Below are 26,580 nucleotides of genomic sequence, written 5' to 3'. Positions count from 1 at the left end.
TCTAGTGGAAAAGATGACTTCCCATCCTGTCTAAAGTCACAGTGAAGGGCACTTAAACACCTGTTAAATGTTGACTCCTGTATTACTCTTCTAATTCTTATAGTAATATTGAATCAAACAACTCAAGTTGATCCCTCAGGAGCAAAATTACCTAATTGGCTGATTTAAAAGTAGTTTACTTTCCAATGTAAAATAGAATTTGCCAAACAACTAGGATAACTAAGCTAATATGAAGCTCTAAAAGTCTTACACATATAATAATTCTAATATGTGCAGAGTAATTAATTCTAATTTTAAATACAGAACTTTGTAATTTCTTAAAATCACATTGTAATTAACAAAAAACATCCCCCTCCCATAATTATCTCTCTCACCATGTGGCCAGGTTCTGCACATATTTGATATGATATTCAATGACAGCACTGAGGGAAATAAAGTCACATTTTTGTCTAACCTCAGTAAATGTAAGTATTCTTACCTCAGCTGCACTTGGTCTCAGAGTGATAGCTACAGAAACCATCCCTTGTTTGGAATCATTAGACATGGAGCCAAAAGGGGAGCCAAAGAACACTGAAGAAGGCTCAGTCTTGACATCCTGCAGTTTGATCGTGGTCCCTAGTGAAGTCAGAAAAGCATTTTGAAAAACTGCCGCACTTTTCAACACTGTTCTGATCATTACTTCAGACTTCCACATCCTTTTACACAAAGTACACAAAGGACATATACTTATGCAGACACATTCTGTACCTGCACACACAAATAATAGAACACATACTATTTTTAGCCTTCTGACACCCAGAAAAGGAGCACCTTAGTTAACTGTGCTCATATAAAAAAAACTGCCATCTTTGTTTGAAGTCATCACATTATCACACTGTTAAATGTTGACAATGCTGACCCCTGCAGACCTGGAAAGATGACCACATTTATTTTACATGGATCCTTGAGGATACATTAATGCAAAAACCATGAGTTAACTTTATAGCGGAGCTGTATGTATAAACTGCATAAAAAAATAAGATGTATGTGTTTACCTTTCCCATCAGGTGCAGGAAGCATAGGGAGGACAGGAGACAGGCAGGGGGACGGAGGCTCTTCCTTTACCAGAGACAGGTCTGGATAACGGCTGATCTCCATGCCAACCACGCTCTCGGGAGATGAAGATGGAACAAAGCTGTCAGGTGTGTCCCTCTCCTTGCAAGGCTCCTGCCCTCGGTTACTATCATCAGGAATAAAACAAACAAACAAACAAAAACAAATTACTACTGCAGTTAAAACACTGCAGCCCAAATAAGTCATCATGAAGTACTGTTATTCATCCATTACCTGAGCTCTTCCTGGTTGTTGTGAGGAGGGGTGGGAAGAGAAGCTGGAACATCCACAGTTTTGGGTCCCTGAGCGATGGCCCGGGCTAGCAGATCTTCCTCACTCCTAAATGGAACATGCAGTGGCTTTGGGACCAGCCCTTTGGAGACTGCAACAGGAAAACAAGGTCAATATGTATGAATGCTTCCCTGTAATGTTGGCAACACTTAATTTATAAAACTTGAATACTTATGAGTGCTTACCCATGGCAGCAGCTTTGCTGGCCAGCTCTTCAGTTGTGGCAAATCCGTTGATCATTTTCTGCCGGTTCACAGGTGGTGGGGTGGGAGGAAGAGATGCCGGCGGGGTTGGTGGATTGCTTAAGTTACTCTGCTGTAGAAGTTAGGAGCAATTTAATGTCAAGCACACTGTGTTGCAGATGCACTTAACACACACAAACACATGCACACATCACCTCTGTTTACCCGGTGTTCCCTTAGTAAGGTAGTAAGATCTCACCTTGTAGGCCAGCTGGGAATAATAATCAGAAACTCCATCTAGTGAGGCACTGCCAAAAGTACCAGACAAAAGGTTCTCTCCATTGAGCTGGCCACTGCCATAGGGAGCAAAATGGGCAAAGTTGACCCCAATCAGAGGCTCCATGAGGGGTAGCAGAGAAAGTTGCTGTGTTAGAAGAGAAAAACAGACCATTTAAGTTAGGAGAGATGTCAGAACAGGCGTATTCCTCCACAAACCATCCTACTACAATAACTGAAACGTCTTTAAGATCAAATCAATCTTTCATCAAAATATCTTTAGTATTTGATGAAAGCTGTTGGTAAACAAATTATGAAAGCATTAGTTGTGTCATAGGTATGTAGGACTATGTTATGTTAAATATCTAAAAAAAAGCTCATCTCAACTCAGATTGAGCACGTTCATTTTAGTTTCTCTATGCTGTATTAATGGCAGTTGTTTTTAACCATTTAACCCCGAATGCATCGTCACAACGTACTTCAAAAGTGCTGCCGTTCGCGGACTTCCGGCAACAAATACCGTAATACCCCTATATGTCTGTGAAGTGCAATTTCTGGGCTTTCAGGAACCGTATTAATTTTTCCGATATAACAAACGTTCACGGAGTTACGGTAAAAAGCCAGCTGATCAAAGTTCCTTTGATCAGCCAACTCGGTGGTGATACCCTACGTCTTAACCAGCTGTTCGCGGCTTGTAAGGGCAGGGAACCGGCACTTCAGTGGCGATCGCCTGAAGTTAAAGGGATAAAATGCTTATAATATAAGAATGAATCCCGATCAGCTATCCTGAACAAAAACACACTGTAATACCTGAGTATGCAATTGTGACCCTACAAGTACCCAATCACAGTACCATATGTGGAATAAGTGTCTGTGCACTTGAGACAATTTATATTCTGTCTGTAATTCATGCTGTAAAACTCAGAATAAAGCATTCTGACTTGAGACTAAAATCTTTCATGCATTGTTTGTTCCTAAAGACACAGTTTCCATAAGAGGAGCAGCTAATAAAATGTAAAATCCAACTTACCTGTTTGATTTGAGTCATTACAGAGTCAGGTCCAGTGTGCATCAGTTGCCTCTCATCTCCTTCCTTCTTCCTCTTCTTGTAGCGAGAAGGTGGTTTTTCCCCTGCTTTTGGTGCTCTCTTGTTTCTCCCTTTCTTCTTCTCCTGTTCAGGGACCAGAGGTCCAGGAAAGTCAGGGATGCCATCTGAGTATGCCTGGAGAAGAAGATGCTTTATAAATCACAAGTAAACTTAAAATTACTTGAACAGCATAATGGCTTCAAGTTAGATGTTTTCAAACATATAACTATGACTCATTCATATTCTGACAGCTATGATTCATACCAATTTAGCTATGTTGTGCCTCCCATCTGAATCACTTAGCCTGCACATGACTCACTATGCTGATCACCCTCTCGGCACTCTATAACTATGTGACTAACACAAACACTGACCCCATTGCTGTCCATGGAGTTTTGCCTCAGTAAGGTTTTGCAGTCAGTGGGTTCCTCCTCCTCTGAGCGCAGGCTTTCCTCTGATCTCTGCTGAGGCAATCCAGGTGGAGGTGTACTCTTGTTCTTCAGAAGGTGCTTCAACAGTTCATTGCCAGCCTCCCCCTTGTTTGGACTCTGCCCAGTAGGGAATGGAGATACGTTCCCTTTGTTACCTTCTTCCTTCACAGAGCTAATTTCTGATCCAATGGGACCTTCTCTTGGCCCATGACACTCACTGGCATCGGTCTGCTCCAGCTTTATGTTGTTGAGGATCCTGTCGTGTTCCTGAGCCTGGGCCCTTGATGCTTCTGATGACAAAGCAGGTTGTCCAGACTGCCCACCAGAAAGCTGCCGCTCAAGCTCTGTGTGACTGGGGGTGGAAGATCCCAGTAAGGGGGATCTAGACAAGTCCTGGTCTCCAAAGAGATGGGGATTTCTGGTTGGAGTAGAGGAAGTGTCTGAGACACATGGTGTGAGAGGGGCTGTAAGGTCTGAATGTGGCGTGGAAGGTGTCTTGACTGAATCTGCATCATCATCTTTCTTCTTTTTGCGGTTCCTCTTCTTTTTGCCTTTCTCATCTGGGATGATGTTTGAGTAAAGTTGAATGAGAGACTGACCTGAGCCTGGAAAGTTAGATGGTAATGGTGTAGCAGAGTCACCCCCAAAGGGTGGACCCTCACCTGGCATCTGAAGCATTCCTGGTCCACTGAACTGACGAGGTCTAGGTTGACCGTGAGGAAAGTTTGGTCCTTGCAGAGCAACATTATCAGGCCCCATCTCTGGCATCATGCCGTTGCCCATCATGGCTCTCCTGTCACCTTGCATAAATGTTCCAGGCGGGGAGCCCATACCAGGCTGCATGCCCTGCTGCTGAGGAAACATTGGTCCTAGTTGTTGATGTTGTTGCAGAGGAGGCCTCTGTGGCTGCATGAAGTCCTGTGGGAGCTCTGCATTAAAAAACGGCATTTGAGAGAGTGGTGCCATGTTCCCATCTGATCCCATCATCCCTTGCTGCTCCATTTCCATGCGGTGTTTGAGTGCTCTCTGACGCTCAACTTCCTGCATAAGCTGCACCCGCTGTCTCTCCTGCTGCTCCCTGAGCCTCTCCCGCCGCTCGCGCTCCTGGAAGCCTTCACTGAATGGGTTGTTGTCATCAAACTTCACACCACCTGACTGCATGGGTTTTATGGCACCTGGAGGAGCAGGTGGTGCTTGGGGCTCCACAGGCATTTGAGAGTGCTGAGGTACATTACCCATTGGCATCTGAAGGGGCTGGGCCGAATTTCCCATAGGTACTTGGGGTGGCATTATATGTGGCATTCCTGGTCCACCCATGGGCATAGGAGCACTGGGATGCCAGCCAGGTGGTGGGTTGGGCATACGTGGAGGTGCATTTGGCTGGCCAGGATGAAGTGGCATCTGCATCATGGGGTTCATGGGAGGCTGGACCATTGGAGGGCCACTGGGGACCATGCCAGTAGGGCCCGGCACAGGGTGCATCCCAGGCATCATTGGTGTCATATTGTTTTGCTGCTGTTTTACTCTGTACTCCTCGATCAGTTCAGCATGTTCTTTCTGCTGCTTGCGGATCTGAGACAGAATAAAGTGAAATAAGTGATTCCCTGTGACAATCACAAAATAATTTACCTTTAAAGCACAAGCCTGAAAGAACACTCAGCCGAGAGCATTTATTTCACTTTCAGAGTCAAAGAAGCTGTAGTGGAGAAATAAGGCTGCATGTTGTGGAAAGAAAAAGACAGCTATACCTTCTTGTTTATATCCTATACCTACAAAGTGTTTAATTCAACTAGACTAATTTCATACGAATTACATCTGATAAAAATATAAGATAGTTAAAGACAAATCTCTCAATAGAAGAAATCAAATATTTAAAAATTAACAGAAGGTAGAGAACATCAAGAATAGATAGGAACGTCTGTGTTTTTCTTAGAGTGTTTCTCTTTTAGAATACTAATCGCTTCAAGTTTTTCCATATTCAGTTAGATCTTATTACAGCACCACATATGTCTATAACATTACACTGGCTTTTGCTCCAATATTTGGACAAATTGTTCTGATGCAGGACCTACTTTAAACATTCAAACTCTGGTTATAGGACCAAAGAAAGGACAGTGCTTATGCCAGTCTCAGTGAGGAGTCGGGGTTTGAAAGAATTCAGTATTGGAGCTTGACAGGCCAAGCATTTACCTGCTCCAGTTGTTTCTGCACTACACCCTGCTGCTCTGTGACATGTTTGAGCTGCTCAGCATCCTCCTCAGGGAACTCTCTCCCTGCCTTCTTAGCTGTTCTCTGCTTGGCAGACAGGGCTTTCTTCGACTTCCTGTGAGCTCCGATTTTGTCTTCCAGAAACTTCTGCTGCATTTGGAGTAGTTGCTGAGTCTCCTGGAGCCACTCTTCATACTGAGCCCTCTGAGCATTGTCTGAAAGAGAAAAATGCTCTTTTCTTAGCAACCTTGACAATATAAAAAAAACAAAACAAAACAAACATCTTAATATTTCTAAGCAGAAAAGACTGTAAAACTCAAAATTTGAAGCAGCAGGAATTTTGAAAACTTACTGACAAATCCAGGTCCAAAGTTTGGAGGATTTGGTCTTGGTACTTGTGTCAACTTTCCATCCTGAGACAAGATTAAAAAGAAGGTTACCATAGATCTGCCATTTGGGAAATGAGCATTGAACAACATGAATAGAATAATAGTTACCTGTCCAACAACTTGTGGGGGAAGTGGTGCACTTTCGGGACAAGGCGGTACAGGACCAGGAGGAAATCTGTGACAAAGTATCATCATGACCATGCAATGTTTACAGAAGCCATTCCAATCAATTATGTACACTCCCCATATCATGATTTTATTTTCTCCTCTCAACAAGAAATGTGTTTTTGTGGAATTCAAATGAACTTCTTACCTGTTCACGGCCATGGGAGGCATTCCCATGTTGTTCTGAACCATGACTTTGTTGATGCCTTTTAGGGCAACCATTTTAGCTTTCATGATGGGGTCAGTGATAGCATCAAAATCTGCAAATAAAAAACATGACACCGTCAGGAATAATCACTATAAAAAAGTGAAAAAGAAAGCCAAAACAAAACACTAACTTAAACGGACACCTAGGAGCAGTGGCCTAAATTTACCGATGTTGGGGAAAAAGTCGCTGCTTGAGCGCTGCCGTATCATTGCTTGCATCTGCCTCTGCTGCTGTTGTTCCTGCCTCTCCTGGTCCAGGAGGTCCTGTAATAGGAGTGGCTGCTCCTCCAGCAGAAGAGGCCGCTGTTGCTGGGAATGCTGACCCATTACCTGGTTTAATACGGTCTGCTGGGCCTGGCTCAGACCACTCTGGTCCACTCCAGGAGTCAGGCCAACCTGATGGTCTGGCCCAAAGCCACTCATAGGAACTTCTCCTGCAGTGGTGGTGTCAGATATGGTTTGACTCATTGAAAGTCCAGAAGTATGTTGAGTATCAGCGACTTGGTTCTGCTGGGCCATGAGGTTACCTCCTTGATTGACAGACTCAACAATTGGGTTTAATGATTGCTCTTCAGGCTGCTGCTTAATGAGTAAACTAGACAGGACTGGGGTGGAGTCAGGGAGCACTCCCTGCTTATTTGAGATATTTCCAGCAGTTTGCTGGTCTACCACCTCAGGTGGTTGTGGGCAGTCTTTGACCTCTGCTTTAACTTCCTGCCTGGGTGCCAGAGAAGCTGAGTCCTTATTTAAAGGGACCTCCAGTTTGACTTCAGCTGCAGACTGCTCATCCATAACCTCTGACTTTGGCAGTACAGATGCTGAACTGGAAGAAGCTTCCGTTCCCGTGTTTTTGTTGATATCTGTGGCATCAGCATTGTCGTCCATAGGATCACTGAGATCCAGTTCCTCACTAAACATGTCTTTCTTGATATCATCTAGATCAGGGTCTGTGTAAGCAATGATGTCAAATTTCCCAGATGTTAGGAAGTCATCGAGGTGTAGGTCATTGGTCTCTAGATCTAGGTCTTTGCCATCTTCAGGATCCAAATTTAAGTTTTCCAAGTCAGCATCTACTAGATCTTTCACCTCCACATCCTCTAGATCTTTGACTGCAGATTCTTCTGTATCCAGTTTCTCCTCCACAGTTTCTCTACTGGTCACTGAGACGGTCTCAGTCTGCCCAGCAGGGGGTGCAGACAGGATCATGGAAGCTGCCATATTTGAGGTCTCATTTGAGGCAGGCTGGCTCATAGACCTCATCAGTGGAGACTGTTTAAGTGCATTTCCTGGCATCTGGGTTTGCTGATGAAGATTGTCCATACTGGCAGAGAGCTGTAAATGGCTGGTGTGGTTAGCCAAAGGGTCTACCATTCTGGGGCCCTGATTTAAGGGGAACCTAGAATCGGGTGCTCCTGGAAAACCTGCAAGCCTCTGGCCCTGCAAGTTGGGATCCAAACTGCTTCCTTGCATGTTGGCAGGGGGGAATGGCATGCGTGGCCTGTTTTCTGCTGCTCTGTGTCGCAGTTCAATGAAAGGCTGGCCCATTATGTTGTGCTGCTGCACTGGCATACTGCGTGGTGGGAAGTGCTGGGGCATCCCCATGGGGTTTACGCCCATATTTTTGGCCATTTCAGCAGACATGGACCGTCTCATTTGAGGAGGGACATCTTGCATTGGGTGTTGCCCCCTAGGAAAGAAGTCTTGAGACCCATGGGGTCCTAGAGCCCCAGATGGAAAAGCAAACCTACAGGAGAAGGGAACGGGGTGGGGTCGCAAAAAAATAAAGCATATATAAACACAAAAAGGGAAGGCCTTAATTTGTGCAATCGTGATATTATAGAAAATCTGAAACTCAAAAACAAGTAATTAAAAAGAACAAAACAAACCTTGGACCCTGATGTCTCAAATTAGGATCTCCAGGATGTGGCCCCCGGGGCATCTGTCCTTCATTAGTAAAGGGGACACGCTGATCTCCTGGAAAATGCCCAGGAAACCTCATTGGCCCTCTAATAGGTCCTTGTCCAGGATAAGGTGGAGGAGGCCGGGTGAATATTTCCCCTGGTTGAGCAGGGCCCTCTTGGGGCCATGGCCGGGGCGTTCCTGGGGTTATGTTGCCAGCAGGCTCCGGAGGCCCCCTCTCCTGTCGGATGGCACTCCTCTGTTGCTGCTGCTTGATGATTAGTTCTCTAATTCGTTGTCGCTGCACATTTTAAAGATTTAAGATTTTTTAAAAACACAAGATTAATATAATTAATACAGAATTCTTAGCTGTTCAGTTGATTTGAGTATTTTTCACATAGCTAATGTACAACTTTATTTTATTTCTGCTTCCTTTTAAGTTTCTGTATGTCCATGTTTTATCTGGGACTTTTATGATTAGTTTATAAATATGTCCCCATTTTCAAAAAGTTGGGACACTGTGTAAAGTATAAATAAATACATGCAAATTTAAAACCTAGATCTGAATGAAAATATACAAAGAAATCACCAAATATTGAAACCTTGCTCTAATATACTCATCATAAATGTAATGCAAGCAACATGTTTCATAGCAACATAGCAGCTATAAAAAAGTCAAGTAATGGTTAAAAAAAAATAAAATACAGGAGGACCATCTCACTGGAAATCAACTTAATCTGTAACACAATTGAGTATACAAGAATGATCCCATAATGCCCAGTCTTCCAGAGGTAAAGATGGGGAGGGGTTCAAAAAGAGACTTGTAAACGTGCAGCAAACATTTACACAAAAAAAAAAAAATCTGACATGTCTTTATATTTTCACTTTAACAGGTTTACTGATTTGAAAATCATTTAATTATATTTTTCTTTCACATTTTACGCAGCATAACATTTTTTAAAAATAAAAGGTTGTAGATTAAAATTATCAATCCAATAGTTTCTGACCAAACCTGCTGTAACTGGATTTTACAAAATAAATTCCAGTTTCAAGATTGGCGGTTAGCCATACACTTACATTTCTATGAACTGTGATGCATTTCAGTTTCATACACATTAAATGGTTACATATCATGGCTAATATATTACAGGTTGTAAATATGGTTATGTGTGTAATTTTCCTACTGCTAATAGTTCTTACCAATTTGATACAGTCTATGAAGATACCAGTAAGTGATTGGAAGGTCAAAAACACAAAGCAATGATGGCCTAACTAAATAAAATAGAATAATATCTTTAAAATTATGAGATGCAGAATAGAAAACAATGTTCACACACCTGTCTGAGTCTTTCGTCGCTCTCACCAATAGCCACAGTTTGAGCCTCTGACGATGAAACAGGAATTTGTGGATTGTTCGACACTTGGGCCGGGTCTTGAAGGCCACCTGCATTGTTGCCCGCCACTGACTGATCTTTCATTTCCATTTTTTCTGACTGTGGACGAGGGGTCATGGGTGCTTGTTCAAATGGATCATGAACTGGTGTTTGACTTGGTCTTCTGGAGGGTGACTGAGTAAATCCATCTTCTGAAACACTAGGGTGTTTTGGTGTTTGTAGGTCTGGATGAGGGAAGGGCTCTTGAAGTCTGCCTTGGGGTGAGGAGAAAGGATCCTGGCTTCCCATTGGTCCTTGCCTTGGCCCTTGTCTGCTAAGCCCATCAGGGCAAGGCCTTGGGGTACCGGGAGGATGGCTGTAAGGATCATTCAGCATTGATCTAGGGGGTCCAGGCTGGGGAAACATGTCACTACTTCCTGGCCTTGGAGTCCCAGGTATACTAGTAAATGGCTCCATTGACCCCCTCAGGCTGCCTGGTGACTTAGAAAATCTTTCCCCCACAGATGGGCGAGGAGTACCTGGTGGCTGAGAGTAAGGGTCCACTGAGTGGGACGGAGACATCCTTTGTCCAGGGTGAGACTGAATAGAAAACTGATTCATCCCAATGGGACGAGGAGTAGCAGGAGCTTGCGAGTAGGGATCCGAAGATGGGCTAGGGGTGTTTGGTGGCTGACCATAGTTGTCATGGGGACGTGGGGTGCCAGGGGGTCGAGCATAGGGTTCAAAAAATGGTCGTGGCTGAGCACTGGCTTCATTGATGGATCGCTGGTTAGCTGCAGGCTGAGAGAAAGGGTCAGTAGCTGGTTTGTTAGGACCAGAAGGCTGGGCAAAGGGGTCATATGTGAAGTGGTCAGGCCTTGGAGTGGAAGGTGCATGTGCATAAGGATTTCTAGACATTTGAGCAATTGGTCCTGGCTGAGCAAAGGAGTGCCCCTGTGGGTGATGCTGGCTCATCCTGGGAGGACTGGTAAAACTGTCATTCCCTGATGGCCTTGGGGTATGCGGAGGCTGTGCATAGGGGTCACTTTGCTGATTCTGGGAGAATCTGTCAGTAATATGTGGGCCTGGTCGGCTGAAGTGATCCTGAGCCTGAGGAGGGGGCATAGGTGTTTTGAATAGAGGGACAGAGCCAGACTCATTGCTTCCAGGGATTGGCGTAAGTAAAGGTCTTGAATAAGGGTCCGACAATATCATCCTGTTCTGGGTCATGCGCTGATAGGCATCATTTCTTATCATTGGCCTCGAGTATGGATCTCTGCCAGGTGAACCCATTGGGGGCCTTCCTTGAGCAACTTGACTGCCCCTGGGGGGGCCCATGGGCTTCAGAAAAGGGTCATTTTCACCAGTGGGCCTTGGGGTGTCAGGAGGTTTGGCATAAGGATCACTGCTCATTGATGTGGGAGAGCCAAAAGATTCATGAGCTGGAGAGGGCCTCCCTCTGTCCTGCTGCTCCATCAAGGAGGTGGGTGATTTACCAGATTCCACAGGCATTCTGCGGCATGTATTTGGTCCGAGAGTTGGAGGTCTTGGGGTCCCAACCATCTTGGCATATGGGTCCCATGGAGATGACGGTCTGGAACCAGAGGAACCTGGTGAGAAAACTTGTGGAGACTGAGGTTGGGAGGAAGGGCCAGATGGAGGGGGCGGAGGGGGTCGCAAGAACACATCCTCTGGAGGACCTGAAGTGGGCGTCCCCGATAGCTGCGTTCTGGAAAAACTCTCTTTAGAATTGCCCTGCTGCATAGGGGACATGCTGCCATTACTGGGCTGGGAGGCTGGGCTCTGATTACCACTGTTGTTGGCATCTCCCTCTGACTGACTAGTTTGCTGCTGTTGCTGCTGCTGCTGTTGCTGCTGTTGGAGCTGTTCATTCTTAACTTGCTCCAGTTTCTGAGTGGCTTCAATTTTGGCTTGCTGTTTGCTTTTCTGCCTCATTTGCTGTTGGAAGAACAAAGTGAAAAGTGGCATTAGACAAGAAAAGGGATGCAAAAACTATCAGTCTCATGCCAAAAAAGAGCTGGACCTACTAGCCACCAATGTCATCAGGGTTAATGTGGAGGATAGTGTGGTTCTTTAGGGAGTTTTACTAAACCACCCCTTCTTAGCTGTCTTAATATAAAGTGGACCTGCCGCTGCATTCGACTGACTGACTTCATTGCATACACTCTTACCTGTCTAAACTTCCACTCTTGTTCATGCTCTGACTCTTTTGGTTTCAAAGGGTCTTTAAACAGGAGTTCTGTGTCTAGTGGTATGTTGGGATCAAACACCTCAGGGGGCTGTTGCTGTGGATGGTGCCTCTTCACCGTCTCATTCGACATCTGGACTTTGTTGATGCGCAGGGCTGCTCGGTTATCTCTTGCCTTTTGCTAAACAGCAAATCAATCACAAGTGAAAAAAAAAAACAAAAACAAAAAACAAATATTAAACAAAGTTCATAAACAAGATTATAGAAATTTTTAGTACCAGATGTATCAATCAAGCACCAATCTGCATTAGCACTGACACCCCAAACAAGGAACTCATGAAAGTGCCAGCTGTTTGTGAAAATTAGTATACTAATAAACATTTGTGGCAGGAAAGCTACAACATCCAGATCCTCCACATCGTGACAACTTTGCTTCCCAAATGAGATATATATATTTTTTCCTTTCTTTGGTTGCATAGCCAGGAAGCCTTTCATATTGTACATGTAAGCACAGGATGGAGGTCAGCCTCTTGCTGTTAAATCAGGTATCTCAATAGTTGACCAATCAGTCACAACCAGGATGACTTTTCACAATTAAAGTGAGAATACAAATGAAAAAGCTAAGGAGAAATTTAAAATCACTAAGGCAGGGACTTGGTCTTTGAAAGTGTCCTCTACCAGATAGAATGGCTTCTAGTAAACTTAATTACAGAGGCCATAGTGAGCTCTAACACTGAGCAGGACTTCCAATGTTAATTAGCTCATCTGAAAATGGCTGGGTTTCAAATTGGTTTGGCAAAAGGCAAGATGCAGGAGTGTGCCTTCCGCATACTAGTGAGTCTGTGCAACTCCATTGGTGTCCTGCATTGTTCTTAGTCTGTGAATTAATTGAAACAAAATGGCAAATTCGACAGAATCATTGATCTTACCACATATGGGGCCCTGTCTTGGGAGCTAGCTTTCCTCCAAAGTTTTGCAATTTGCTTCACTCTTGTAGACCAGTCTAGGAAGAATAAGAGAAAGTTGTCAAGCTAACAGCTCTTAAAGAGCACACAAGGTATCTTTTGTACTGTGTGACCTAATGCAGTAAGTACAAAACAATCAGAGATGTGCAGAAATAGCAGCAATGATAACATAAACTATAAAAACATTAACAAAGGAGGAGAAATGCATTCAAGCCTTAGAGCCATATACCAACCTGGGTATTCTTCTTTAAGGTTGGGGAAATTAATATTAGTATATAGCACAGGAGCAACTGTGGCAAGCTCTCCAAGTGTCTCCTCCTTTTCCCACTTGAGTGTACTCCTTTGGGCATTTGACATGGCTTCAGTGTCCCCCTCGGGCAAAGATCCAGGGGGCGTAGGGCCAGGGCCATGGGCAGGGGAGGGCCATGGACCAACTGCCTCTCTAGGCATCTGATTAAACTTTCTTTCCCTGTAACACAAGGGATAGAAGCTCCAGAGGTATAGTTCGCAGATTTTGTTGAGAGAAGAAAACAAAAAAATATTACGTAACAGTTAAAAAAAGGAAGCATTACTTTACCTCGGATTGTCAGTCAAAGGCATACGGCTGAAGGGGGGGAAATTTTCTGGGATGCAGGGCCCTGCTCCGTGATTTGTAGGGAAGCGTTGGTTTGGTCCCATCATACCATTGATCATTGGTATCTTTGGAAACATGGGATTCCCTGAACACAAGATTTGAGTAGTGAAGTAGATGCATGGATTTCAAAAACAGTGCAATTTTTTATTTGATCATGGCTAATGATGTACCTGCATTGGGATGAGGCATGCTAGTGCCAGGTGTAGCAGGGAGGGGCCCTGGACCCTGGGGGTGAGGCACCTGTGGTGGAGGTGGTTGGCTTGTGCTGGGGCTAAGAACTGCTGTGAAGAGATCCTCCACATCCTTTCCTTCCAGCTCTGAAAAAGTTTGACAGCTCAGTGTTAGTTTGTATCTTACTATATTTAATACACACAATGTCAAAATTTAGATTTTTCATTCGCTAGAGATATGCTGGTACCAAGTGTTACCTGGTAATTATATTGCAAGCCTATTAGTGAATGGCCTATTGAGGATAACCTATTATTGCATTAAAACCACCTGTACAATTTATCACACTAATCTTTATAACATTATTTTGGTCCAAATGGTTACAACAGTTCATTACGAGTTCAGAGGCCAGTTATGCTGGGTGGGACTTCACTGGATCAAAACTTAGTTTCACAAGAGGGATAAAATTACAAACCTGGAATTTTGTAAAGTTTGCTGAGAATTGACTCTGAAAAAGAATAAAAGAAAACAGATTATTATTAATTTTGAAGTTTTAAAGTAACAGTGTGCAACGAGTGTCTTAAAGGTGCAAAGCACACTTCCACTAAAGGCTAGAAGAGAAAGGGTCTAATGTACAGGAACGTTCCACAGAACAAAAAGGTTCCTCTGATCCTTTGTTATCTGCACTGCTAATGTACTAAAATGCCCAATAAATACTGGGTAAATTAGCCAGCTGAAAGTTACAGTAACAATGTTACAGCTGTTTTACTGCACTTTTGTTGTAAACAGTGCAACCCAAAATTACGAACAAAATGTTAACCTAGGCCTTCCCACTGTGGATCTCTGTTTCCAGTTCATACTGGATGCCTTATTTTCCTAAATGCCTAACAATGCCTGGACTTCTTCATCGGTGCCTGTATCACGGAATTTCTTGCATGTTGTTAAACTGAATCACAATGAGCTAAAACTAAAAGCAACAAACAACAATGGTTCTTAGTCCCTGTGGGAAGTTCCTGCGTTGGAAATGTGGCTAAAGATGGATGCCTGGTCTCCCACACTGACCGTCAGTGACCATCTTGTCCAGCTCTGGGCTGAGAATGCCATCCAGGGGTTCCTCTGAGAGGGTTCGAGGTGTCCTCCGGCCTGCCTGAGACTGGGGCGCCACTGGGGAACTGTCTGTCAGGGGCGCAATGTCCAGACCAGCTGTGGAAACACACAGACATACAAAAACAAATCATAACACAGACACACGCACACACACACAAAGCAAACAACAAAATACAGACCAAGAACAAGATCATAAATATAGAACTGAAATTAGAACAAGTTTATTGTCTTAACAGCCTGTGGAATACAACCAAAACCAAAGAGTATATGATTACAGCTCCTTGGGGTTCCTATATTGTTTAAAAGGAGGGTTTTAGAATCTGCAAAGAGTCAGACAGGTCAAACTAATTCTCATTAAAGATACACAAAGTTTGAAGGAAATTCTGTTCTAACCCTCACATTAGCCTTCTAGATAATTCTTATTCATTTCTTTTTAATAGAAAGCCATGAAGCTTCTTTTGAAACATCTCCTTCAATTTGAATTATATAAGAATTTATCAGAGGACGACTAAAACATAACACACTTCTCTCCTACTAATGTCTAACACTTCAAATTATTTCAATAATTTCTTCCACACAAAACTTAATACCAATATAAGGGTGGTTGCAGACATTGGTTGGCAATAGCTGTATGAAAACTAAATTATACAAGCCCATAGAACATTTTAGACAAAGTTTTTATTTTCTTTTTCCAAAGAATGAAGGACATGAACTGCAGGTGCCTTCTGCCATAAAGCCACAGGAATGAGAAAAGAGGATTTCACCTTTTTCAGGAATTTGAAGGACATTTGCCAAGGCCTCTTGTTCTCTAAATTCTAAACTGCTCATTCCTTGAATACTAGGATGTCCTTGTTGATTTGTTTCTTTGCTATCTTGGAGACATTTTTGATTAGGCAGAAAAGAATTTGTGAAAGGATAGGAGGTTCACAAACAAAGACCAACACACCATAGGCATTTGAGTGAATACTGTGCACTGTGTTAGGTAAGCACTAAGAAGTTCATGAGTGTTAAAACAATCTGAGATGGTTGAGAAAAGCTAGGTGTGAAGCAGATTATATACATGCACACTTAAATAGAGACACACAGACACCGTAAGAGGGGGAGAATGCACTAAAGCAAGGGATTAGTAGGCCATAGCACCCTTACCAAAAGGAGGAGGTGAGCTGTCAACCTGGAAGGGGCAAAAATCAAGACCTACAAGAACCCAAAACCAGATCAAATGAGTGAGGTGGGAAAAAATAAAAATAAATAGTGAAGACAGTATTTACTTCAGATGACACCAAAAAAACCCAAAACCAAAACAAAGGGTGATCAAACAAAAAATATTGTTAAAGAACCTGACATTAAAAATTAAAAATAAAATAAAAATCATTAGAGTCATGAAAGCAAAATAATCTTGCTGTCTGGGGAAATTTCTAATTCAGGAATAAAACGATTTTATATACCCACGGCTAGGTGACTATTAATAAATTCTTGCCACTGTGACTGCCTGTGAGATATATGACGCACCAGAATCATTGCTTGGCTTTCCGAGCATTCCCAAGATGTCTGCATCAGTGTTCAGAACATCAGATAGATCAACTAATGGTTCCTCAGACGTCTCTGTAGATGCGGGGAAAAAAAGGAACAAAAGAACAAAAAAAAAGAAAAGAAAGAAAACCAAACTGTCACAAATCATAATTGATGGCGATGAGCGGACATGAATGAGATATGGAACCATCTGTTTGGATGCCTCATGTAGAATTTGCTCTTAAAAAGAATCAACATTAACAAAAACCAAAAAAAAAAAAAAAAAAAAAAAATGGCACCACATGAAATGCGACTTTCAGAAGTATGTATATTATAAAATAAGTAATTATATGAACTGTAAGGCCTTCTGTCTCATGGACTGGGTCAGTGAAGGCCTTGACTCATTGACTTCTAACTTTTTCGTCACTTCTCTTCATTTTCTCTTATTTTTTTCCTCAAAAATCTGACTTAAAAATATATATGAATCACCATTTTTGAAAGTTACAGTTGTCAAGGTTCCAGTGAATTATTTTACTGCTGAATTTCTTTCTCTTTGAAATGAACCACACCACTATGTGAACTGCAAAAAAAAATCTGCGATTTTCTCAGGAATCCAATATCTACACTCCCTACAAAAGTATTAGAACAGCGAGGTCAATCCTTTATATTTGCTGTAGACTGAAAATATTTGGGTATGACATTAAAAGATGAAAACAAAACAAAAGATCAACATCTCAGCTTTTATTTCCAGGTATTTACATCTGGATCTGATAAACAGTTCAGAAGGTAGCACCTTTTGTCTGAACCCACCCATTTTTCTTGTGAGCTGAAGTACTGAAACATAAACTTAAAATAGATTAAAGTGAATAAGACTTAATATTTAGTCACAAATCCTTTCGTGCAATAACTGCGTCAAGCCTGTCACACACTGACATCACTAAAATTTTACATTCTTCTTTTGTGATGCTTTTCCAGGCTTTCACCACAGCCTCTTTCAGTTGTTTGTTTTGGGAGGTTACTCCCTTCAGTCTTCTCTATAGGCAAAATGCCCTATAGGGTTTAAAGTCAGGAGCTTGACTAGGCCAGTCTAAAACCTTCCACTTCCTGCCCCCGATAACCTCCTTTGTAGTTTTGGCACTGTAGTTTGGGTCATTATCTTGCTGCATGATGAAGGATCTCCCAATCAGTTTGGTTGCATCTTTCTTTAAACTGACAGACAAAATGTTTCTGTAAACTTCTGAGTTCATTGTACTGCTGCCATCATGCATGACATCATCAATGAAGATTAATGAGCCCATCCCAGATGAAGCCGTGCAAGCCGAAGCCATGACATTACCTGTTTCACAGATGAGCTCCCATGTTTGGGATCATGAGTAGAGCCTTGCTTTCTCCACACCTTAGACTTTCCATCACCTTGGTAAAGATTAGATGATTTGTCTCATCATAAAACTTCATCCCAAAATTTCTGAGGCTTGTCTCTGTCCTTCTTGGCAAATTCCAGCCTGGCCTTCCTATTCTTCTTGCTAATTAGTGGTCTGCATCCTCTGGTGCAGCCTTAGTAAACCAGTGACAACCTTTGTCTTCAGGACAGTCAAAACAGTTGTACTGGCTATGGTCAATGTTTGTGCAATAGTTTCGATTGATTTTCCATCTTCTCTCAGCTTCACAACTGCTTATTTTTCACCCATAGACAGCTCTCTGGTTTTAATGTTGGTTACTCCTCTGCTCCTCTAAACTGAGTGAAACCGAGTGTAGACATTCAGCGCTATTAATTGTTTAAATAATCAATGTGAAAAGGACACACCTGGGCAACAAAAGACACTTGTCAGTCACATGTTCCAGTACTTTTGCTTACAAGAAAAATGGGTGGGTTCAGACAAAAGGTGCCATCTTCTGAACTGTGCATCAGATCCAGATAAAATACCTGAAAATAAAAGCTGAGATGTTGATCTTTTGTCTCATACTGATTTTTTTTTTTTTTTTTTTTTTTTGGTGTGTCAATCCCAAATGCTTTCAGTCTACACCATATTTAAAGGAATGGCCTCACTGTTCTAATTCTTTTGGAAGGGAGTGTATTACTGCCACTTCCCAAGTTATTCATGATGCCTTTAACCACAATGAACCACACTATATTGCCAGAAGTATTTACTCGTCTGCCTACAAGCATACGAATTAAGTGACATCTCATTGTTAATCCATAGGGTTTAATATGTCGTTGGCCCACCCTTTGCAGCTATAACATCTTCAAGGTCAGATACTGATGTTGGACGAGAAGGCCTGGCTCACAGTCTCTGCTCTAATTCATCCGAAAGGTGTTCTGTTGGGTTGAGGTCAGGACTCTGTGAAGGCCTGTCAAGTTCTTCCACACCAAACTCGTTCATCCATGTCTTTTTGGCCCTTGCTTTGTGCACTGGTGCGCAGTCATGTTGGAATAGAGAGGGGCCATCCCCAAACTGATCCCAGAAAGTTGGGAGCATGAAATTGCCCAAAACGTCTTGGTATGCTGAAGAATTAAAGTTTCTTTCACTGGAACTAAGGGGCTGAGCCCAACTCCTAAACGTGATTTATCACTCCAGAGAACATGTCTCCACTGCTCTAGAATGCATCCGATGCTTTGCATTGTACTTGGTGATGTAATGCTGCGTTTCCATTAGTACCTACTCAGCACGGCTCGACTTGGCACAATTTGTAGGCATTTCGATTAGTACCTGGTACCAGGTACAAGGTACTTTAGTACCCACTCAGCTGGGGTTCCAAGCAATTCGGAAATGTGATGCCACTGATTGGCCAGGGAGTGTCGTCACTAGTTGAGTCATGATAGCGACTCCGTCACTAGAATCAACCGTGCTTTTTTTAAAACCCAACAGCAAAAAAATGGAGGCTGAGGCGGCTGATGAAAGGAAATCTGAATTACCATAATTACGTAACAATTTGTCCTATCAGAAAAATTCAAACGGTTTCTGAAAGCTGAGAAACTGCACTTCACAACCAACATATGGGTTATTACGGTAATTGTTGCCGGAAATACATGAACAGTGGCACTTTTGAAGTACACTGAGTCGATTACAACATGTTCAGTGGTATAGGGTTAATACTTAATGATAACCTTCATCCGTTAAAACATTTTACAGGGGACTTATGCATGATGACTATAGTAAACTGGCCTTAGCTATGTTAGCTTGCCTCTGTCTCATCCATTGTTGTGTTGTGCTTTGAGTCGCATACAAATTACGCCAAGAGACTACTGCCTGCGTTGCTATTTCGACTCCACCCACATTGAGGTGGTATTCAATTGCAATGGAAACAAACAAGACCGTAGCGAGTCGTGCCAAGTCGGTACTAATGGAAACGCGGCAGAAGGCTGGATGCAGCTGCTCGGCCATGGAAACCCATTTCATGAAGCTCTCTACGCACTGTTCTTGAGCTAATCTGAATACTATCACGATACCCCCCTGGAATTCACTGAGCTCACTGACCCATTCTTTCACAAATGTTTGTAGAAGCAGCCTGCATGCCTAGGTGCTTAGTTTTATACACCTGTGGCCGTGGAAGTGATTGAAACACTTGAATGGAATGATTTGGATGGGTGAATGAATATTTTTGGCAATATAGTGTAAATACGGGTCATTCTCTCAAACTAATAAGCAAAAGAACCTTAGTTTATAACAAATTTGTCTAACAAAACCCTGAGAAATTTAGTAATAAATCTAAAATATTTCTCTTGAAGAACCAGTTGATTTAGCATTTGCATTTTAGCTAAAGAACCATATGGATGTTTTGACATTTGATCAGTGGTTAAAGCTGTGCCACTAGTTGCAAACTGGCTACACTGCTCTTTGAAATAATAAACACAATAAACTACTGTTAGAATTTCTGCAAACTTCTAATTTAATCTAATTTGTGTTTAATTGCTAAAACCTCTTTCTATTTAGATTCAGTCCTAAGAAGACACTGTTCCTATTCAGAAACTTACCCTTTCGTTTCCAATCATTCAGGTCAGTATAAAGGGCATTTGCCATTTTTTTTTTTAATTTAGAGAAAGATCAAAGGAGCAAGACACACATAATAAGTGTAGCAAGACAGAAAGAGCTTGCAAAGAGAACAGAAGCTGAAACTTTGCTGTATTCACTTCACTTTAGGAATCCAAGTATTCATTAATTAGCAAAGCTTTAGTTGAAGCTGCAGTTTGGAGACTGAATGCTAATGATCGGAGATTAACCTTCAGTATATTTGCCATGTATGAATGGGTGAAATGCAATCTGGACATGTGTTCAGTGAACATTTTTCAAACCCATTCAGTTCTGCAAGAAACGGTTAATGCTCTCAATGGGTGAAGTAGGGACAAGGGAGACAAAATTCATCACAACTTCATGCAACATGGACTATATGTTGTGTCACCCTTTTCAAACACCTGCATGGTTTCTTTAAAAGTATTGGTTTACTTCAGGGCATTCTCAGTCTTTGGTCTTATCAAATATTTAGTGCAGTGCAATGCTTTAAATCAATGAATCATTACGTTCTCACAGTCGAAAACCAAAGTAATGTATATACATACGTGCTGCTGCTGGTCTGGAGGGAATAGATGTTGCTGATGCGCTAAGCAGAGGGTCTGATGAGGGATCCAGAAAACTGCTAGTGGGATGCTTCCTCTCCACTTGGCTTTGTCCATCTTCTAGTAATCCTGATTCAACCCCCTGCTGCCTGCTCTGCTTGCTTTTGTCCAGTAGGTCCTTTCCAAAGAAAGCCTCCTAAACATGACAACACATAACACCAGCCACTGTCACCTAATCTTTCTTGACATCATTCTTAGGAAACACATCACCAGCTGCATCCATTTAAACCCCATGACAACTTAAGTGAAACAGAGAAGCTTTAAAACTAATAGTAAGGTTACTGCTGACCTCACCTTGTCAGGCCAGCCTTCTCACAACATGCAAGTATGGCTCACTGCTACATCGAGACACTAAAAGCCCAACATATTGCTGTCCTAATAACTAATGAAATGCGCTTCACTGTGTCAGACCTTTAGGTTAGACTCAACATCCCCCACCCCTGTGCCGTGGTGGGATAAAGAGCAGCACTGACAGCTGCCGGTGGCTTAATGCATCACATATCCATGTTTTAGCCAACACAAGGTGACAGTCAGATACTGACTGGGGACAAGGAGCCTTGGAGTTAAATCCATGTTAAGCTTTTGTGTGTCAATTCACAACTAAGACAGAAGCCATTTAAAGAGTCTGATCAAAGACATCCATCCTCTACTGTGAGTTCCTTTAGGCTTTTTTTCCTCCCCTTTTCTAAAAGAGGAAAAAGACTCACAGAAGGGGCACTGTGCACAAAAGTTTTGCAACTGGTTTCAAGGCAATGTATTTGGATGCACTTGAAATCCCAACCTTCCCAAGGGTGAGACAAAACACATTTTACGTAGCTACTTCACAACATGAGCAGACAAGCTGCATATAGGAGGAAAGTCTGCATCATAAAACAAAACAAAACAAAAAAAAATTTACAAAATCTTTAAAAATTTTAATTCCTCCTTAATAGATATACTACATTTACATTACAGTGGTATGAAACAGTACGTAACACTATATTCAAATTCTGATTATACAAGCTCTTAGCTGGCATATCAAAAACTAACTGTAATGCTATCACAGCTGACAGACCTGCAGGTAGGTTGGAAATGCTTCCTCCAGCTTAGTCTTCTTCTTTCGATATCGTTTCTTTATTTTTTCTGGAACTTCTGGTCCAGGGGGTGTCTCATCAACAGGAGTATCTGGTAGTGCCTCTGGCCACCCTGTAACAAAGAAAAATAGATCTCTTCTAGCTCTACTGTAAGCTCTTATTTTTAAATAAAAACAGTTTGTATACAATTCTGGCGCACAGACCTTCATCTTTTCCAATGAGATTCTCTGAGACAGAGCCAGACGAATCCTTTCTGCAGAGGGATCGTTTAGCCTTCCCCGGACCTTGGCCTGGACGGCTCCTTTGGCGGACCATGAACCCACCGATGCCTTGTAAGAAGTTACAAGAACAATATTTATTATAATAAATATATTTTCATTGCAATTATGAAGGTTAAACGATTTTAAATATAGACTGCCCATTGTATTCAGCTTTCAACAGAGGCCGTGAGATGGCAGTGCTTCGCTACAGCGTCAGCAATGTACTGCACCATTTTATGCTTCAGAGGAGCTGTCTCCTTCAATCAGGTGCCCTACCCGGCCGGTACGGTTTCCTCTTCCTCTTCTTGCCGCCATCGGCCCCCTTGGAGTCATCTTCTGCTGGCTCTCGCTCCAGGCTTGAGTCAGACTTTGCCTCACAATCTAGGAGCTCCGCCTCTGTGAGAGAGAGAGCCCAGTGACGGTGAGTGACAGCCCTGCAGCAGAAAATCCCCCCAGCCAGGTCCCTCAGTACAGTGCCAGGGCCAGTTCTATGTGAACCCCATGTGGCTGGACATTAGCCTGACTGAAATTAAGCTCACCAGTCCCTGTAATTTCCAGTGGGACCCATCTCCCCTTTTTTGTTTCTTCTTTTCCTTCCTTCTTTTTTAATTGATCTACATTGTTTATAAGAAGCCAAGCCCATCTGCTTTAACACTAGAACCACAAGAATTCCAAACAACTTAGAACCACCGGGAACGCAGCAGCAAACAAAGTCATTTCTTGAAGTGTGATGATTTTCATCAAATTTTTCTAATTATGATTAAGACCTTACAAAATAAGTATTTAAGATTAAGTATTAAGGGTTTTATTAGTGATAAAAATGATTTAGATTATTTAATTATAGATTGTAAAGTTAAAATATTAGAATTCACTAACAAACAAAGGACACAAAACAACACAATAACACATCTCAATACCGGGATTACTATAGATAATAATTATGGAAAAGTTAAAAATGAATTTGAATAATATGTAATTTAATTACACTAAAATAAAGGTCTTAAAATAGAACACTGCTGTGACACAGACTCAACAGCTCAATGCCTACATTTTTAAATTTACCTCACAATTAGATGCAACAAAAGGAAACATGATTAATTCATAAATTTATTTTTTGTAAAAGTACAACAGTCAAAGTCCACATCTGTCTCAGCTTCATTGGCCCTGCAGCCTCTCCCTCTCATCCACTGTCCACACTGCAGCCCTCCTCATCTCTACAATTTCACTCTTTTTGCTCAGATTAGTTCTCCACACTCTAGACTCTCTGCTCAGTTTAGCTGTGGTTTTCCTGCTGCTCTGCACTGCAAGCATCCAGCTCTCCACGTGTACCAGTCACACACTCCCCTGCTCTGAACATCAGTCTGCAAGCTCTTCATCTTGCAAACCTGCAGTAATTATTCATCTTTTAATTTACCCATCGATCACATCTAGCTAGCTCTGGCTCATGTTGCAGCCTTCACATCAAAATGTGTGTACTATGTGTTGCTAGGCAACACAGCACAAAACAACTGCTATTTTACATCAATTTCTATGTGGTCAAAATGACGTCCTCAGCCGATCCAGGCATGCATGCTTATATTTTTTTCCCCTCCTACACAACCCAAAAATACACCATATGATGAATCATCACATTTTAGGAAAAGTCATGATATATGAGATGATGGGGGTTTAATTTAACAGTTACATGATTTTCAAAATGCCAAGGTATCAAAATGACCTGGTGGTTCTAGTATTAATGGGGAAACCATGGGACAAAAAAATTTTTTTCCCCATGATGTACAAATGGGAAAACGTCCAAACTTTCCTGCCAAAACAATTCCATACTAAAGTATCTTTCTCACAATGTCCCCAAGATATAGGACAATACATAAAACACAGAAGGATTCAAGGGTCATTTGTTTTAATGCAGATTTAAGTGTCAAATATGTCATAACTTGATCATCTGCAAGACATGCAAGTATGCAGAAAACATTGTTAACAGGGTTAAAACCTTTGATAATCATCTAGATGTAAAGAAGCTTCTGTGAAGACAAGTACCTCTGTTGTCCTCCATGTCTTCATCACGACAGTGTTCTGAGAGAGGGTCTACTGGAGCCTGAAGCACTGCAACGCTGTTCTGGTTAATGATCTTCAACTTCAGTTTTGGTTTGGGTTTCCTGCGCCGTGACGCTGGAGCAGATAAGCTCTGGAGTTGGCAAAGTCCTGACTCTGTCAAACAAACACCATCCTGGGTGTAGGTCCTTGATAGATCTGAGAAGACCAAAAAATTTTGTGTGCATATATAGTCAATAAACTGAGGTTAAACTGCCAATTTAAAGGGAAGGGGGGGGGGGGGGGGGTTCCCCCCGTTATCTATCATCTAAGAAGCTGTGACTTTACCAATTTCTCTAGCCTTTGGGACAATCTGTGTTACTGGTAGTGGCTCAGCAGTGTCTCTGGTCTTGGTCACAACTGCAAGTACACAACAAGGATGCCATTAAAACAAACAGAAGAGACTGAACCAAATGTCATAATTAAGTGTGCTGATTCTCTTGCTGAGAAACAAAAAAAAAAAAAAAAAAAAACCTTTAGTGGTCTTGAAAGTTCGACACATTGTGCAGTCAAAGCTGTTGTCTGCAGCTTTTTCTATGTCTTCCTCTGAGTGGAGGGACTGACATGACGCATGAAACCATCTGTGGATAGAAGAACAGGTTTTTATGAGAGCCACTTATATTTGGAAAATTAGTTGAGTTGAATGATCCTTTAGAGCTGATAGGTTTGTAGAAGAACTACACACCGGTCACACTGGCGACACTGCACAATGATTGTGCCTTCGCTGTAGTCCACCAGGCAAACTGGGCATGTTGAAAGGCTGGCACAGGGAGCACACAGCGTATAATTATTCTGCCACTCACACCTTAGGCCTGGGGTGGTGGCACCACACTGGGTACAGGACACACACCTGCAGGAGACAGGAAGGACAGAGGTCATTTAACTTGGGTTACTTCAAAGAGCATAACAGTATTAACTGTGATGCAAAATCCTTCCTACTCACTATACTGTCATGATGCAAATGTGAAAATATTTCCTTTGTTTTGGTCCCTGTCAAAAAGATACTCACTTCTTGGATCTTTGTATAGTTGGTAAAATAAAAAAAATAAACATTCAATATGCATTTAAACATAGTTAACTAAGTACAAGAGTTACAGCCTGTCTGAAGCTAATTTGGGTGAGATGATCATCAAGTTCCTCACCACTTGCACTTCCAGCTCTCCTTGGGAACATTCTGCAGTGGAGGGTCCAGGCAGTATGTGTGGTAGCTGATGTCACAGTCATCACATAGCAGCAAGCGCCCAGGGTCCGTGGCCTGACCACAGGCCTCGCACACGGTACACTCCAGACAGCGCCAGCCTTTGCTTAGCACCACCTTAGTGATCTGAGGAAATTAAAGAGGGGACAGTGACATGTAGTTCAGTTTGCCGAAGTCCATTTCTAATGTACAACCTCAATAACAACATACTGTACCTTAATGCCGACACAGAATGGATGGTAGCATTGGCCGCACTGAGCACAGGCCAGAAGACGGCCCTCTGCACCAAGACCAAAACTCCCACACACCACGCACATGTCCTGAAAAGGAAGAAAGACATCATGAGTTTCCACACTTCCCAAAGCAAGCCGGAAGCAATTCTGCTTTTGTTATTCTTAAAACAAAACAAACAAAAACAAATAACTTTGGCAGCTGTTAAGCTTTGCAGAAAAGAAAGGTCTGCCTACCGTCAACCTTTTTAAGTCTACTCATCACATGGATACAGTATTATTACTTGTCACTAACACTGCAAGAAGCAATCCTTACCCTCGCTGTTGTGTATATCCTAAGTACTGAAGGTGTTTTTTTTTTTTTTTTTTTAAAGGTTTGCAGTTTTTCAGACCTTCGTTCTCATGTTGTACCTGTCTATTGTCACCAGGGGGCAGCGTCAAAATATGCGTACTGGTTATTTGGGCTACTCTTGCTATTATTTGTGCAGTTGTTCCTTTAGCTTAGCTACTGCAGTGCACAAGATAGATGCGCAAATATAAATATTTACACACACTTTTAAGCAGTGAAGTGAAACTCACTGTTAAAAACAATGAAAATTGTCCACTGCTTCCATTTTTTTGATCTTTATTTATTTCTACCTTCTTCCCCTTCATGCTGAATTTCCCTGGTATCCCCTTTCCTGTTCAACCACCCAACTTTCTACTTGATGCATAGTATCACCGCCACAGGGCTACACACTGTTCCCCCCTTCTCTCTTCAGAGGCCTAAATGCAAGCATCAGTAATGGTTGTTCTAAGGGTAGAGTCGCTGCACAGGTAAGCAGCACCTCAGCTGTATTGTAAAATGCTTATTTATTTTATGTTATTCTCTAAAAGTTTCCATCCTACAATACAAACCCTTACAGTTCGTGCTGTCTCCAAAGT

The 26,580-nt window shown here is 42.2% G+C and overlaps 1 protein-coding gene across 5 annotated transcripts in view; it reads right to left on the bottom strand.

Moving 5' to 3' along the window:
- kmt2cb (lysine (K)-specific methyltransferase 2Cb) overlaps positions 1 to 26,580 on the bottom strand; it is a 97,646-nt gene that overhangs the window by 6,592 nt on the left and 64,474 nt on the right. For 2 of the 5 annotated variants that reach the window (XM_030750991.1, XM_030750996.1), the window contains 33 exons: positions 25,642 to 25,746; positions 25,371 to 25,552; positions 24,914 to 25,078; positions 24,703 to 24,809; positions 24,517 to 24,588; positions 24,175 to 24,387; positions 22,414 to 22,533; positions 22,081 to 22,206; positions 21,859 to 21,989; positions 20,748 to 20,940; positions 16,193 to 16,285; positions 15,830 to 15,877; positions 14,639 to 14,779; positions 14,052 to 14,084; positions 13,579 to 13,725; positions 13,352 to 13,493; positions 13,008 to 13,243; positions 12,739 to 12,812; positions 11,793 to 11,990; positions 9,565 to 11,559; positions 8,215 to 8,528; positions 6,496 to 8,072; positions 6,270 to 6,381; positions 6,065 to 6,131; positions 5,920 to 5,980; positions 5,550 to 5,782; positions 3,303 to 4,931; positions 2,872 to 3,063; positions 1,825 to 1,989; positions 1,569 to 1,698; positions 1,327 to 1,474; positions 1,035 to 1,219; positions 479 to 615 (listed from right to left, as the gene is read on the bottom strand). In XM_030750991.1, coding sequence (XP_030606851.1) covers positions 479 to 615; positions 1,035 to 1,219; positions 1,327 to 1,474; positions 1,569 to 1,698; positions 1,825 to 1,989; positions 2,872 to 3,063; positions 3,303 to 4,931; positions 5,550 to 5,782; positions 5,920 to 5,980; positions 6,065 to 6,131; positions 6,270 to 6,381; positions 6,496 to 8,072; positions 8,215 to 8,528; positions 9,565 to 11,559; positions 11,793 to 11,990; positions 12,739 to 12,812; positions 13,008 to 13,243; positions 13,352 to 13,493; positions 13,579 to 13,725; positions 14,052 to 14,084; positions 14,639 to 14,779; positions 15,830 to 15,877; positions 16,193 to 16,285; positions 20,748 to 20,940; positions 21,859 to 21,989; positions 22,081 to 22,206; positions 22,414 to 22,533; positions 24,175 to 24,387; positions 24,517 to 24,588; positions 24,703 to 24,809; positions 24,914 to 25,078; positions 25,371 to 25,552; positions 25,642 to 25,746 — 9,471 coding nt within the window. The remainder of the gene's footprint in view (positions 1 to 478; positions 616 to 1,034; positions 1,220 to 1,326; positions 1,475 to 1,568; positions 1,699 to 1,824; positions 1,990 to 2,871; positions 3,064 to 3,302; positions 4,932 to 5,549; positions 5,783 to 5,919; positions 5,981 to 6,064; positions 6,132 to 6,269; positions 6,382 to 6,495; positions 8,073 to 8,214; positions 8,529 to 9,564; positions 11,560 to 11,792; positions 11,991 to 12,738; positions 12,813 to 13,007; positions 13,244 to 13,351; positions 13,494 to 13,578; positions 13,726 to 14,051; positions 14,085 to 14,638; positions 14,780 to 15,829; positions 15,878 to 16,192; positions 16,286 to 20,747; positions 20,941 to 21,858; positions 21,990 to 22,080; positions 22,207 to 22,413; positions 22,534 to 24,174; positions 24,388 to 24,516; positions 24,589 to 24,702; positions 24,810 to 24,913; positions 25,079 to 25,370; positions 25,553 to 25,641; positions 25,747 to 26,580) is intronic. The other 3 variants (XM_030750992.1, XM_030750994.1, XM_030750995.1) reach the window with 3 other exon arrangements.

The sequence above is a fragment of the Archocentrus centrarchus genome, chromosome 17 (assembly GCF_007364275.1).
Source record: "Archocentrus centrarchus isolate MPI-CPG fArcCen1 chromosome 17, fArcCen1, whole genome shotgun sequence".
Taxonomy (NCBI): domain Eukaryota; kingdom Metazoa; phylum Chordata; class Actinopteri; order Cichliformes; family Cichlidae; genus Archocentrus; species Archocentrus centrarchus.
The sequence above is the reverse complement of the archived record's forward strand: the minus strand, read 5'-3'. Positions and strand labels throughout refer to the sequence as shown.